This window comes from Lepidochelys olivacea (genome assembly GCF_965140295.1).
Source record: "Lepidochelys olivacea isolate rLepOli2 genome assembly, chromosome: 6".
NCBI classification, from domain to species: Eukaryota; Metazoa; Chordata; order Testudines; family Cheloniidae; genus Lepidochelys; species Lepidochelys olivacea.
This window is the reverse complement of record NC_140416.1, coordinates 121,818,537-121,834,162: the sequence shown is the minus strand read 5'-3', so window position 1 is coordinate 121,834,162 and position 15,626 is coordinate 121,818,537. Positions and strand designations below refer to the sequence as shown.

General features: G+C 44.8%; 1 protein-coding gene across 3 annotated transcripts in view; it reads right to left on the bottom strand.

Annotated features, from left to right (window-relative positions):
• Positions 1-11,441: 11,441 nt before the first annotated feature.
• The window catches only part of FERMT2 (FERM domain containing kindlin 2), a 100,021-nt gene continuing 95,836 nt past the window's right edge, over positions 11,442-15,626 (bottom strand). For all 3 annotated transcript variants that reach the window (XM_084631046.1, XM_084631045.1, XM_084631047.1), the window contains 2 exons: positions 15,215-15,356; positions 11,442-12,751 (listed from right to left, as the gene is read on the bottom strand). In XM_084631046.1, coding sequence (XP_084487172.1) covers positions 12,578-12,751; positions 15,215-15,356 — 316 coding nt within the window. In that variant the 3' untranslated portion in view covers positions 11,442-12,577. The remainder of the gene's footprint in view (positions 12,752-15,214; positions 15,357-15,626) is intronic.

The following is a 15,626-nucleotide window of genomic DNA, read 5'->3' as shown; positions in this document are numbered from 1 at the left end:
TGGTGATAGGATCAGGGAGAGCCCAGAGCGCTGTACACAAATCAATTGGGGGCTAATTAAGTAATTCATTTTTTCCTTTTAAAATAAGACACCAAGAAGCTTAGCTACTAAAGGTTCCCTGTAGTACCAAAGAGAGAGATGCTCTGCAGTTCCCTGTGAATGTCCTACTGACTAATAAGACATGGCACAGTCATATTTTATTAATAGCTGCATCGAAGAAAGGTTAGACGTTGGTATCTAGCAGAAAATCGCTTTCCCCCCTTTATCATTCCATATTTCAATTTTAAAAATCCATCGCCTGTAAGGACCTTGGCATTGTCTAATCTAACCTTCTGCATAACTCAGGCTGGAGAAGTCTGCCCTGCATTTGGCCCAAAAAGTAAGGCTGAACTACAGCATGTCTTTTACAAAGACACCCAGCCACGATTTAAGGATTGCCAGTGATGGATGATCTACCACCTGCCTTGGTAATCTGTGCCAATGGCTAATTCCTATCATGGTTAAAAACTTGGTTTATATTTCTAGTTTGTCTAGCGTCTATTGCCAATCATTGGGTCCTCTTCTGCTTTTGTCTTCTTGATTTAAACAGCCATGTAACACCAGACATCTTCTCTCAGGGTACTGGTAGGGAAGAAGGCGCCATCCTACAGCAAGGGAAAGCAAAGGAGCTCTATGGAGTTCTCGACCACAGGCATGCGAGAGAATTGTGCTGTCTTCAGAAAGTAGAGTGAATTTCTAGGGGGCTTCTCTCTGCCATCCCCAGAGGGTTTTGGAAAGTGGACCAGGCTCTCCCTTGCAATAATAACCACCTGTCTCATTGGTGAGCACGGTGGTACCCACCTGCTAATGCACATCCTGTCTGCATATTGAGCAGGAAGCAAAGCTCCATCAGGACCACAGACTGCTCACTTGATTTATTTCTCTCATTTAACACCCCCATTTGTGGCCAGTCAGCAGAACCTCCAGATTAATCGTAGCGTGGCTTCCTGTCTGCTCTCTCTTCACAATGCCCCTACTGTCTGGCTTGACTGCATCGTACACGTTTACTGGAATCATCTTTCCGTTCTGAGCCAGGCTTTTCCCCCAGCTGGCATTGCCATCAGATCTCTCTTACGTTTGTTTTGTGATCCGGGTTTGAAACCCAAAGTTGTGTGAAAAAGGAACAGCTGCAGCTTGTGTTTTTGGTCAGTGGAGTTTTTCAATGACACTTCTGCATTCCTGGTTTTAGATTAAAAAAAAATATTGCAATGTGAAGGTAATTATTAGCTTCATTGGCTGGGATAGCTTCTTCACTTTAGTATATTTCATGACAAGGAAATTCAGTTAGTAACTAGACAACATTAGGGACTGGGTGTCTTTATCTAGAGTCAAAACTAGTAAATTAGAAATACTACTTTCATTTGAAATGAGGCAGTGTTGTATAGTGGGTAGAGCACAGGATTAGGAGTCAGGAGATCCAGTTCTGCCACTAACTTGCTGTGTAACCTTGGACACATCACTTCCTGTCTTTGTTTCTCCTCCCACCTTATTTAGTTTGTAAGTTTCTTCAGGCTGGAACTGTTTTGATTGCACCTAGCGCAGTGAGGCACTGATCACAGTTAGGGCCTTTAGGCACTCCCATAGTGATAATAAAGTGGGATGATTTCCATTATTGCTCTTCCTTTGCATTTATACAACCGCCGAGTTTTGCAGGTAAACAGTAACAAATCACACGCTAGCTCATTTCAGATGAAGATGGTGGAACTGTGCAGGCAGAGGTGGACTTTTTCCAGCAGGTTTGAATAAAGTCTTTGGATGGCTCAGAACTCAGTGACCACCATATTTTACCATCACCCTGTATTTGGGTTTTTCCACTTACTTTTGTGGCAATATGAACTACAAAATGAAGATTATACATCCAAACGGTTGACTGCTTTGTGCTGAGAAAGAAGTGGGAGATTTCCTTGTAGCGTAGACATGAATTTGTTAATCACATGAAGGCTAACATGGAAAAACGAGGTGTTATTAATCAGTAGTCGGAGCAAGTGAAAATGTATTTGCTAGAGCTATCAAGACTAATTATGTAGTTGCATTCAATGGAGCGAGTGCCTGTCAGCACAACAAAGCCACGGCTTACATATCATACATAGTCCTATCCACAGTTACTTGGAGAAGACTGTGTAGGATCAACCAATTATCAAACATACTGAAGAGTCCAATTTTCCACTGTCCCATGAGATAATCCAATATTTCTGATACCCATTTTCCTGAGGGAGGTCTCATTTCACATTTTCAATTTTACTGATTTGATGGAGGGAACCTCTATTGACTTAGAAGTATTTTTCCTTTGAAGACCAAACAAAAAAAGAAACCTATCACATGCCACAGTACCTCGGTCTGCAAATGCAATTGCATCAAGAAACCATTGGAAAGACCACATGCTTTGGGAACCATCAAATGGGATTCACTTTAACAAATAAATACTTTGCTGTGTTAAGGAACTTAATTTTGGGAGTGGACTTCATAACTATGATGCGTTCTTCCAGGGACCAAATGGCAGGCAGAGGAGATATTAGTGCATTACTACCAGGTACTCAAGATCTTTTATAATAAATCGATAGCAATCCGGCTAGTGTCTGAATACATTAGTTTTGTAAATGTCTTATAAGAGGCTTTCACAATTATAACTATACTTTTGTAAACTGAGTTCTGTCCTAATCAGGAAGTATTATTTTCCCTTCCATTGCACCGATCTTTACTCATCATACTAATAACATTGTATTTAAATTTCATTACACCACCAATTGAAAGGATAAAATGTAATGTTTACCCCATAACATTTTAAGTCTGGCTTGTAAGTAGATCAATTTTTCCCTTGCGCAAATATAATTAGCATTGAACTTGGTGCACTTATGCCAAGGGGATTGTCAGATTGAAAAGTCCTTGCAAAAAATAATTATATCAGGGGATCACAATCATAGGATGGAAAAAAATTACGGAGAGCTGTTTTGCGGAGAGTTGAGGTCACTTTTTTGTTTTTTTAAATGGAAGCCTGTATTGTATTGGTCTGGCAGAAGCAAAGAGTAATTGAATCCTTTCATCAAAACATTTTCTTTACAGCGTGGAAACATCAGACATACATTGATGGGATGGGATGGAGGTGAAATACTGCAGGCTGTCAACACAAGGTAACTTGTTTTGAATGCCGGGTGGCGTAAGGAATCTAGCAGCAAGTCACAGGTGACAGTCGTAGCAGTTCAGGATGCCGGTAATGAAGGACTTGAAGATGTAGTCCCTTTCGCAGTCTCATTCTATTTTGGAAAGGGCCGCACTGTTTCAACGGCAGCAGCTTGCAGCCTGGCACCTTCCGTTCCAAGATGCACACCACCATGTGTATCTGCAATGGCAGGTCCTTGGAAGCTTGGCAGCAAATGACACAAAATAACCTGGGCCACCTTTGTTGTTATGGCAATTGTTATTTCTCTTGCAGTAGCATCTAACGCTCCAGTTAGGGGTCAGGCCTGCCCCCGTGTACTAAGCACCGCACAGAAAAAACAGTCTCATCAGAGAGCTTGCAATGAAGGATTTAGCCAGAGCACAACAGCTGGCGGGGGGATGGGTGGGAAGGATACAGTTCTAGCCAAGACGGATGCATAGGCATAAATTAATTTTAACAGGGGTTTTAGGAGTCACAAGTTGCAGCTGTCTGTGAAGCGTGTGTTGGAATGCTTTTATGCAGCTGAGCTGGAACCACGTAGGCCCTTGTGGGTGGGGGGCAGCCAGGACAGGTAAGTGACACAAGAATTTGAGCTGAGTGGGTGAGGAATCAGAAGACAAACGATGAGGAGTAAAGCCCTTTGCCTCTCCCCAAGAGCTACTGATAGCAACATAAAATAGGAGAAGGATGACAGACTAGAATCAGCTACAGCAGGCTGTCTAGCATGCCCAGATTGGTGTGTTTTCCATAGACACACTAAAATGCTAATATTTAATGTATTACCTGGTGCATCGAAGGACATGGCTTTGCTATGCATGCAGCTCCTGAGCTGGCTGTTAAAAGGCTTCCTTGTTCCTCCAGGCACCATTTGTGCGTACAGGGTTTAACCGGAGGAAGCTCAGCCGCCTACAAGCCTTACAAGGAAGCGGCATTCTGCACAGTACATCCAGTTACACGCTTGCCAAGAGCGAGCGCACCCTTCACGCTCAGGGAAAGCAAACGCCGACAGCGGTCGTGCAAGTGTATTGACAGGAACAGGCCTCCTTACGCAATGACTTTTACTTTCCCCTCTGGAGAGGTTAATCTTTCCTCTCCAGATTAGTTACTATTTCACACGCAGTAGCAGATGCAGCCCAGATCCAGGCGCTGTACGGACGCAGCAACAGCCCCTGCCCCAGGGAGCTCACAGTCTAAAAAGGCAGAGAGAGGAATCAGGGTTATGACTAACATACCACATTCACGTTCCTAAGTGCTCTCCTCCACCTGGCCTTACTGCATATGGTATTTAATCCAGCATCTACTAGAGCAAGATCTATCAGATCATGGTGTGCCAGTAATTGCTCATGTTGAACATGAACGACCAGTGGTGTTAGTGAAAAAAATCAAAACTTAGCACCGCTCAGGGCTTAGCTCATAGGTCTGATGCTTCCATGATGCTCATCCTCTGATCCATCACTGGTGAAGCAATGCAGGATTAAGATCTCGTAACTGCCCCAATCCTCCTCTTGGGCAGGAGAGTTGACTAGCAGGCCACATTCCTGGTGAGTCACTCAGGTGATCAAACTATGGGAGAAGACCCTGGAGCTTTTCCTTTTAGAGAGAAGCTGGCCTGGGGTGGGGAATTACTTTACTTATCCCTGAGGAGCACTCAGTCTGAAGACCTCTGAAGTCAGAGGACTGGCCTGAATTTGCAGAGGCATCCCTGGCTAAGTCTCTGCTGGGGGATGGCGGTGGCTATGGAACCTCCATCCTGACTCAAAAGCCTGTTCTTCTGGCAGAGAGCAGCTGCAGCGGTGGTCCCCTTCAGCAGCTCTGGAGAGGGGCATCTCTTGGCTTCTGGCTTGCTCACCACAGTGGGGACAGAGGAAGAAGCACGAAGGAGCTTGGGTGGCCCACAGGAGAGGTTTTGCTCCCAGCAGCCTGCAAAGACGGTTGCCAAGTTAAGATTCTAATGGACATGGTGGCAGCTGCTCTGTTTGCTCTGCCTCAGGCTGAGGGTCTCTGGAATAAGGCAGAAGGGACAGGACCAGGGACAAGTCAGAACCGACTTTGGCATGAATAGGGAGTGAGATGCAGTCCAAACGCTGCCTGGGAGACAGGCCCATGTTTAACAGAGCTCAGAGGAATGTGGCCAAGCCGGTTTACGAATGCCATTTCTTGGACAGAAATCTCTCCTGACTCCTCAATGCTGCTCAGTTCACCTTCCCTTCTATCTCTCTCCCAGCTGCAAGATTCTCCATCGCTGTCGGAATTTCAAGCTTGGACTTGGCAGAGCTCCTCCTAGCATTTCAGCCTTGAAGAGACCCAGCTATCCCTGGCTAACACAAGGGTGCCAAGGTGCTTGTCTGCGAGGAAGTGTGTGCAGACCAAGGAGACCGGAAGGTAGACCTAGGTAGCAGATTCCTTACCAGACAAAGGTGCTTGTGTGTGCCTGTAGGCAGCAGGCAGGGTGTTGTGTGCGCAGGTGGGGAATCTCTCCATCCCTTTTTCACAGAGATCAGGGGCCAGAATTTCTCCAGATCTCTCTGCCTGGAGGTCTAAGCCAGCGTGACAATCTTTGCACCACAAAGGGCTGTGCTAGCAGCTTGCCAGGAGCCAGGGGGCCACACACTGTTGTTACAGGTATTTACATATTTGCACATGAGCGATGAGGTGTTTAAGCTCATCTCACTTGCAGTCACCACACACAGTCTTGCTTTTACCTGTTCTCCTATTTCTTCCTTGGCTTTCATTCTCACTTAATTTTCTTCTCTCCTTGACCATTGTTTTAATTCTCCTGTCAAGGTTCCTCCCACACTCTGAACTCTAGGGTACAGATGTGGGGACCTGCATGAAAAACCTCCTAAGCTTATCTTTACCAGCTGAGGTCAAAACTTCCCCAAGGTACAAAATATTCCACCCTTTGTCCTTGGATTGGCCGCTACCACCACCAAACTAATACTGGTTACTGGGGAAGAGCTGTTTGGACACGTCTTTCCCCCCAAAATACTTCCCAAAACCTTGCACCCCACTTCCTGGACAAGGTTTGGTAAAAAGCCTCACCAATTTGCCTAGGTGACTACAGACCCAGACCCTTGGATCTTAAGAACAATGAACAATCCTCCCAACACTTGCACCCCCCCTTTCCTGGGAAATGTTGGATAAAAAGCCTCACCAATTTGCATAGGTGACCACAGACCCAAACCCTTGGATCTGAGAACAATGAAAAAGCATTCAGTTTTCTTACAAGAAGACTTTTAATAAAAATAGAAGTAAATAGAAATAAAGAAATCCCCCCTGTAAAAGCAGGATGGTAGGTACCTTACAGGGTAATTAGATTCAAAACATAGAGAACCCCTCTAGGCAAAACCTTAAGTTACAAAAAAGATACAGACAGAAATAGTTATTCTATTCAGCACAGTTCTTTTCTCAGCCATTTAAAGAAATCATAATCTAACACGTACCTAGCTAGATTACTTACTAAAAGTTCTAAGACTCCATTCCTGGTCTATCCCCGGCAAAGACAGAATATAGACAGACACACAGACCCTTTGTTTCTCTCCCTCCTCCCAGCTTTTGAAAGTATCTTGTCTCCTCATTGGACATTTTGGTCAGGTGCCAGCGAGGTTACCTTTAGCTTCTTAACCCTTTACAAGTGAGAGGAGCTTTCCCCTGGCCAGGAGGGATTTCAAAGGGATTTACCCTTCCCTTTATATTTATGACACGCCCCCCAAATCTCAGCTAGGGTGAAACACTGGCTGGGATTTCTTCTTGGAGCTCTAGGAAAAACAGAGTTAATAAGACACATGCATCTCTAAATATACTACCAAGTACATAAAGACTAACAATATTTTCTACATCTCAAGGACGATTTTAACCAGTTGATTCTGGGAAACTTTCACGGGAGAGTGCATCAGCCACTTTGTTAGAAGCTCCTGAGATGTGTTGGATGTCGAAATCAAAATCTTGGAGAGCTAAACTCCACCGAAGAAGTTTTTTGCTATTTTCTTTGACGGTGTGAAGCCACTTCAGTGCAGCATGGTCGGTTTGCAGGTGGAAACGCCGTCCCCACACATATGGGCGTAGCTTTTCCAGAGCGTAGACAATGGCGTAACATTCTTTTTCAGTGACTGACCAGTTGCTTTCCCTCTCGGACAGTTTTTTGCTGAGAAACACTACAGGGTGGAATTCTTGATCAGGTCCTTTCTGCATTAAGACTGCTCCCACACCACGCTCGGACGCATCTGTGGTTACTAGGAACAGTTTGTCAAAGTCTGAGGCCCTTAGTACAGGGTCAGACATGAGTGTCGCTTTAAGCTTGTTAAAGGCCTTCTGACACTTTTTGGTCCACTGAACAGTATTTGGCTGTTTCTTTTTGGTTAGGTCTGTCAGTGGGGCGGCGATTTGGCTGTAGTGCAGTACAAATCGTCTGTAATAACCAGCCAAGCCTAAGAAGGATTGAACCTGTTTCTTTGATTTTGGAACAGGCCACTTTTGGATGGCATCCACTTTGGCCTGTAGGGGGCTGATAGTTCCTTGACCCACCTGGTGTCCAAGGTAAGTCACTCTGTTTAGGCCTATTTGACACTTCTTAGCCTTAACAGTTAGCCCTGCCTCCCTTATGCGCTCAAGGACTTTTTGTAGATGTTCCAGGTGGTCTGCCCAGGAATCCGAAAATATGGCCACATCCTCAAGGTAGGCGACTGCATATTCTCCTAATCCCGCTAGGAGACCATCTACAAGTCTTTGGAAGGTGGCGGGTGCATTTCGCAGCCCGAAAGGGAGTACATTAAATTCATACAGCCCGAGATGTGTGGTGAAGGCTGACCTTTCCTTGGCAGATTCATCTAGCGGTACCTGCCAGTACCCCTTGGTTAAGTCCAAGGTAGAGATGAACTGGGTCCATCCCAGTTTCTCTAATAGTTCATCTGTGCATGGCATTGGATAGTTGTCTGGGCGAGTTACAGCATTTAGCCTATGGTAGTCCACGCAAAAACGTATTTCCCCATCTGGTTTGGGAACTAGAACCACTGGAGATGCCCATGCACTTTCAGAGGGGCAGATTACACCCATCTGTAACATATCCTGGATCTCCCGTTCTATAGCAGTTTTAGCTTGCGGAGACACCCGGTAAGGTTGGACCCTAATTGGGTGAGCATTACCTGTGTCAATGGAGTGGTATGCCCGTTCAGTCAGTCCAGGGGTGGCTGAGAACGTTGGCGCGTAGCTAGTGCACAGCTCCTGGATCTGCTGTCGCTGCATACGCCCAAGGGTCATGGAGAGGTTCACCTCTTCCACACCCCCAGCACTTTTCCCTTCGTAGTAGACACCTTCAGGCCACTCAATGTCATCTCCTCCCTGGGCTGTAAACTGACAAACCTTTAATTCTCTGGAATAAAAGGGCTTTATAGAATTAATATGGCACACCTTAGGCTTTCGGTTGGAGGTGGGGAAGGCTATAATTAACAGCTCCCAGGCGCTCCTGGACCGTGAATGGCCCTTCCCACGATGCTTCCATTTTATGGGCCTGGAGCACCTTTAAGAACATGACCTGGTCCCCTACTTTGAAGGAACGCTCTCTGGCATGTTTATCATACCAGGCTTTTTGCTCTTTTTGAGCATCCTGTAAGTTTTCTTTAGCAAGGGCTAAAGAGGTTCAGAGGGTGTTTTGTAGGTTGGTTACAAAGTCCAGAATGTTAGTTCCTGGAGAAGGTGCAAATCCCTCCCATTGCTGCCTCACCAACTGCAATGGCCCCTTAACCTCACGGCCATATACAAGTTCAAATGGGGAAAACCCTAAACTGGGATGTGGTACAGCTCTGTAGGCAAAGAGCAACTGCTGCAACACTAGGTCCCAATCATTGGAGTGCTCATTTACGAATTTACGTATCATGGCCCCCAAAGTTCCATTAAACTTCTCCACCATGCCATTTGTTTGATGGTGGTAAGGAGTGGCAACCAAGTGATTTACCCCATGAGCTTCCCAAAGGTTTTTCATAGTTCCTGCCAGGAAATTAGTCCCTGTATCTGTGAAGATGTCAGAGGGCCAACCTACCCTGGCAAAAATGTCTGCTAGTGCCTGGCACACACTTTTAGCCCTGGTGTTGCTTAGAGCTACTGCTTCCGGCCATCGGGTGGCAAAATCCATGAAAGTCAGTATGTACTGCTTTCCTCTGGGTGTCTTCTTCGGAAAAGGACCCAGAATATCCACAGCTACTCGCTGAAATGGAACTTCAATGATGGGGAGTGGCTGGAGAGGGGCTTTGACCTGGTCTTGGTGTTTTCCCCACTATTTGGCACACCTCACAAGACTGGACATAGGTAGAAACATCCTTGCCCATTCCCTCCCAGTGGAATGACCCCCCCCCAAACGGTCTTTGGTCCTGTTCACCCCAGCATGGCCACTAGGGTGATCATGGGCTAAGCTCAAGAGCTTGGCCCGGTATTTAGTTGGAACTACCAACTGTCTCTGAGGATGCCAGTCTTCCTGGTGTCCACCAGAAAGAGTTTCCTTGTATAAAAGTCCTCTTTCTACAACAAACCTGGATCGATTTGAAGAGCTGAGAGGCGGTGGGTTGCTCCGTGCCGCCGTCCAAGCTCTCTGGAGGCTTTCATCTGCTTCCTGTTCGGTCTGGAACTGTTCCCTTGATGTTGGAGACATCAGTTCCTCATGGGATTGTGGACCTAGGCTTGGTCCCTCTGGAAGCGATATAGGGGATGGAGCTGTTTCCGTTGACTGTGAACCGCTCTCTGCTGGTGCACTATGTTGGGATTCAGGCTCCGGCTGAGCCTCTTGTGTAGGGTTATCGGCTGCTGCCAGTTCAGGTTCGGTGGGGCCCTCTGGTGTTGAGGTTGCAAGTACTGGATTCAGTGCTGACACTGGGTCTGGTGTTGGTTGTTTGGCTGGTTCCGGTTCTGGGACTGGTTCCGTCTGGGTCTCTGGGACTGGATCCACTACTGCTGTTGCAGACATTGGCCTGGGGTCCGGGTCCATTACCCCTGACCGGGTCCTGATAGAAGTTTCGGAACAGAGCTAGGCCTCACTGCTTGTTTAGCCTGGCTGCGGGTGACCGTTCCCACAAGTGAATGACCCCGATGGCATTGCTAATGTGATTAGGTCCTATGATGGTGTCACTTGAATAAATGTGGACAGAGTTGGCATTGGGCTTTGTTGCAAGGCCAGGTTCCTGAGTTAGTGTTTTTGTTGTGTGGTGTGGTGAAATACAGCAGCTCCTTTACTGCATATGGCAATGCTACATATCAGTGTACGATCAGGAAAGAACACTATAGCCCACTGGAAATGCAGGGAGCATTTAGGGAGGCGAGACAGTGGGGGTTAACACACCCAACCACCTGGCTAATGCTGTAGGATACTGAGGGAATGTCTTTGCTGCAGAGTTAACTCGAGTTACCCACACTGGAGTCACTCCTCTCAAGTTAGCCTAGCTTGTGAGAGTGGCTATAGTGGGAAGTTAACACTAGAGCTGCTGCATCCACACTGGTGCTGTACTCATTCATCTGTGATGCTCAGACTTCTGGGGGCATATCCATGGTTCTTCATGCTGCAGGAAGCGGAGTCCCTCTGAATTGCTGGCCAGTAAGTTGTGGGAGAACTTGTCTGTGCTTGTCGCACGGGGAAACTGCAGGAAGGCACTGAGGACAGTGGCATTTGAGTGGAGCTAGCCTGCGTCCACACTGCAGAGAGGTTGTATTAAGCACAGCTCACCAGCTGCTGACTCAGGCTTTAGCCTACACCCCATGACAGGCTAGCCAACTCAAGCACCACTGCACCTTGAGTTAAGGGTTTGTGTGTGGGGATGGGACTTGAGTTAGGGACAACACTCGAGTTAACTTTGAAGTGGAGACAAGTCCTTAGTGACCGTAGCCAAGACATCCATTTCACATTTCGTCTGAAAGACAACACCACCACCGGCTAGCAGCAGAAAGTCCCCTCCACCCCCCCAGTACCATGCTGCAATATCTGTTCAGTACTGGCATGGAAGAGAAGAGTGCTACCTATCTAATCCCCAGTACTAGGGATTGCCGTGAAGGTGATCCATCCAAGAACTGACCCACCCAGACAACACTTGCTTGTGAGATAGGATGGGATCACAGCACAAGGTTTGATTTCTTATGCAACTGGACAAGTTATTAGCAACAGTGAACCTGTGAAATCCTATAGAACGTGCTGGTAAATCTATTTGGTAGGGTACGAAATTAAGATTACTCTACACAAGGCACAAGAACCAGAAGTGGAAACTGAACATTAAATAAAAGGTCCGACTTTTATTTAAAATAAAATGCATTTGTACATAGTCTTTAAACCACAGACTATCGGAACACAATACTGGTTATTCCTCGGCATTGGGTGGGACAGGAGCTCCCTTATTAGTATTAATTCTGCACTGGTGCAATGTATGGGGACACCCCAACTCCAGGCATTAGAGTTATTAAGGACAGTGTTGCACAACTCTAACAAAGTCATACTTAACTTAGATAAAAATGTATTGTATGTCAATTTCTAAATTACTATCCATATCCTTTTAAAAGCACTATATAGTTAATGCGGACACTAGATCTATGCAAAATTCTAGTTGGCTTGTGAGACTAGTTAAAAAAACTGTACAATTTTATAAAATTTGTGTTTTTACATAAGTTACACAAAACTTATACTTCATAGACCTTTACTTCATATTGTAATGAAAAAGTTTGCATATCATAGGCAGACAGTGAGTATGCTGGTGAGTACTAAGAGTGTTGTAATACAATACGGTGTAAAAATAAAAAAAAAAAAGAGACAATATAAATGATTATCCAAAGGAAATAGTTAACAAATAAACCAAACTATAACAGACTAACAGAGGACTGTTCTTCAGGGCCCCACACAACTATCAGGCATCTGCAACTGTCCTGATTCATGTAGTGTGAAAATAGAGATCAAAATTCTACTCAAAGGGAGGAGGACTTAAAAAACAGGAGGTCAAATTTACAGTATATAAAAAAAAACACTAAAGAAAAAAACATGCATTAAACATGATAAATAGACTTCATATAGTTTAAGCCCTGGATAGCTTTATAGTAGATGGCTTAGAGTTCTCTTAATAATTTGGTTATCTTAAATCAGTCAAATCTGATCATGATCTGCCCATTGTGTCTTGTGTCTAAAGACCAACGGCAGAATTTGCTACATTATGTAGCCTATGAACTGTCTCTTCATAGCAGATTAACGGAAGTGCTCATTAGTGCACACACATTAACTGGTCTGGTAATGCAAAAATTTCCATGATAAAAAAAAGATACATTTCAAGCTTACTTTATTAAGCAGCATATTTCAAACAACAGCTTTTAAAGTTAAATATTAATATGGCCATGGGGTTTCTCTCAGTATACAATACATCAAACTCACACCCAACCGCTGGTAAGTTTGTAAAACATCTCTTCGTCTAAACTTTCATTCTGGTCTTTTGCTCGTGTTGACAAGAAGATGTAGCCACCAATGAATTCATGAACCACTTTGCAATCCACCTCAGTACAAATGAAGGAAACCCTTACATCATCTGCAAACTCTACGGTAACCTACAGTGCAAAAGACACTGGATTAGGATCAACAAGATGGTCATGTTAATTATACCAACTTCAAGAGTTCCCCCTGTCCACATTACTGTGCTTCTCCATTAGCCTAGATGTATTCTGTATTGTCTAAACAAACACAGTTATGTAGCTTAAGATGAAGCAAATATTGTTCTTGTCCAAACATTTTAAATCTCCTTTGCCCCTGATGGAATAAAGTCTCCCTTGTAGTAAGCAATTGTTTAAAGTTTCCTGCTTGATATTCTATGTCTATTTTCTGAAAAGAAAAAATGATTGGATAGAGAACTATTAGGGGCCAGCATTTGCCCCCCAATTTATTAGTTTCCCCCAAGAAGCCTATTATGGTTCTGTTAACAGTCTCATTTGAAGTCTTCAGAAAAGTCTCCTTCCAGTGATGTACTGTTCATAGGCACCAACTTTCCCCAGCACTAGTGGGTGTTCGTGCCCCCCCCCCACCACTGCCTTGACTACACCCCTTCCCCACTCCCATCCCAACCCCTTCCCCACTCCCATCCCAACCCCTTCCCCAAAGTCCACATCCCAACTCCACCCCCTCCCTGCCCCATCGGATCCCTCCCCAAATCCCCGCCCCAGCCCCGCCTCTTCCCCCGAGCATGCTGCGTTCCCCCTCCCTCCCAGCGCTTGCCGCGTGAAACAGCGGTTTTGCAGTGGCAAGCTGGGAGGGAGGGGGGAGAAGCGGGATGTGGCGCACTCAGGGGGAGGTGAGCTGGGGCGGGGAGCTGCCGGTGGGTGCAGAGCACCCACCAATTTTTCCCTGTGGGTGCTCCAGCCCAGGAGCACCCATGGAGTCGGCACCTATGGTACGGTTTATTAATTCTTGAGGCCAGTAGTGTTGCTAGACCATACCAGTCAGACTCTGGGATGAGCGAAGCCAACAAGTTCCTTGCAGAGCATCTGGTCTGAACAACCTGGGATACTGTGGCTTAAGGAACTGGTTAAAAAAATCCAAACCGCCCCAAAATTTAACGCTACTGGGACATATTTTCAGCCCTCAGCCTCTAATTGTGGATATTCACAGGCATGTGCCCTTTAAATACCACAACAGTGGGAAGTTTTAACCAGGCATTGCACCTGCAAAGTGCTGGTGGGGGTTTATGTATGTACAGTAAAAGCTGGTTAGAGGACCAGCTCAATGTTTACACAACAGCATCTGATACTGACTGCCCATTAGTTCCACAGAACTCTAAGTTGGGCTGCAAATAAAAAAGTGAAAACTAAAACAAAACAAAATCTAGGTAATTTAGCTATACACAGTAAGCAGTCCAGTATTACCCTCTTAGCCCAGAAGTTTCATTTTGCTTCGGTATCGGGCTGCGTGTTTGCACACAGACTAGAAACATCTTCTGAGTAATAAGGGTCTAATTGGGGTTTAGTGAAAAAAGGTCACTGAATAGTTTTTAAACACTGGTTTTTAAAGATTCTCCTGTTGGAGTCAGAAAGAACCTTTCCGCTGACTAATGGAAGTAGAATAGGTCCCCAAATGACAAACACTGATTATACATTAGAGCTAAACAATGTCTTCCTAGAAATAGCTTCATTTAAAAAAATAAAATAAATAAATACAAATCAGAAAACTTTACTAGATCACCAAGACACAAAGCCACCCAATCTAGACAGGTTTCAGAGTAACAGCCGTGTTAGTCTGTATTCGTAAATCTGGGTGTGGGGGGGGGGGGGAAGAGGAGGAATAAACAAGGGGAAATAGGTAACCTATTCCTTCCCCCTCCCCACTGTTCCTCAGACGTTCTTGTTAAACCCTGGGATTTGTGCTGGAAATGGCCCACCTTGATTATCATACATATTGTAAGGAGAGTGATCACTTTAGATAAGCTATTACCAGCAGGAGAGTGGGGTAGGGGGAGAGAAAGCCTTTTGTAGTGATAAACACCCATTTTTTCATGGTCTGTGTGTATAAAAACATCCTCACTGTATTTTCCACTTTTATGCATCCGACGAAGTGAGCTGTAGCTCACGAAAGCTTATGCTCAAATAAATTGGTTAGTCTCTAAGGTGCCAGAAGTACTCCTTTTCTTTTTGCCAATCTAGACAATCACCAGGCCCAGCTAGGTGGGGGAGGTGTGATACAGTTGTTATTTCCAAGGAAGTAGTAAAATCTTAAGTGGATTCCTTATAGTGTATAAGAAACTCTTGGGGATGCTGTAAATGAATTAGCTCACACAAGACGGAATTGCACTCAAAAACCCTACACAAACTGTAAATAGTTTAAAAAGAAATCTTGGACTCAAAGGAGAGAAAGAGAAATAGTTTATGAAACCGAGCAGTGTCCTCCCATCCAACAAAATCAGGAGGAACCCTCAGGCTAAATCTAAGTCATGTGTATATGTAGTTTTTATCAAAAAAAGACGCCTTACAATGGACATTTGGGCAAACAGTGTTTCCCAGCTCTGTAAATGCGACCTTGCTTACCATTTTTATTTCCCAGTTTACATTCCACTGTTTCATGTTGCTGAATCGCCACGTTTTAATTGCATCTCCGGTGCTTGCATCCATTCTTATGAGTCTGTTGTAGGCAATTCCAATCAGCTCTTCTTTCTTGCCCCCTTGGAATCTATGACATTTAGATTTATAAAAGGTAAATCTTAAACATATGCAGAAATGTTGTTTGTTCAATTATTGGACTGACTCATAAAACAAGCTGAACCAATGTAATTTTCATTTTTCTTTCCAGTGCTGATGCAACTTATTACTTCAGAGCTACAGAGAGGATCAATAAATGCAGCAATGGATTAAAATCCTTCCTTAGACATTTAAATAGAATTCTAAGTATTACATGCAAATAACGTAGTGTGTGAAGTTATAATTATGCATATTAAAGCAT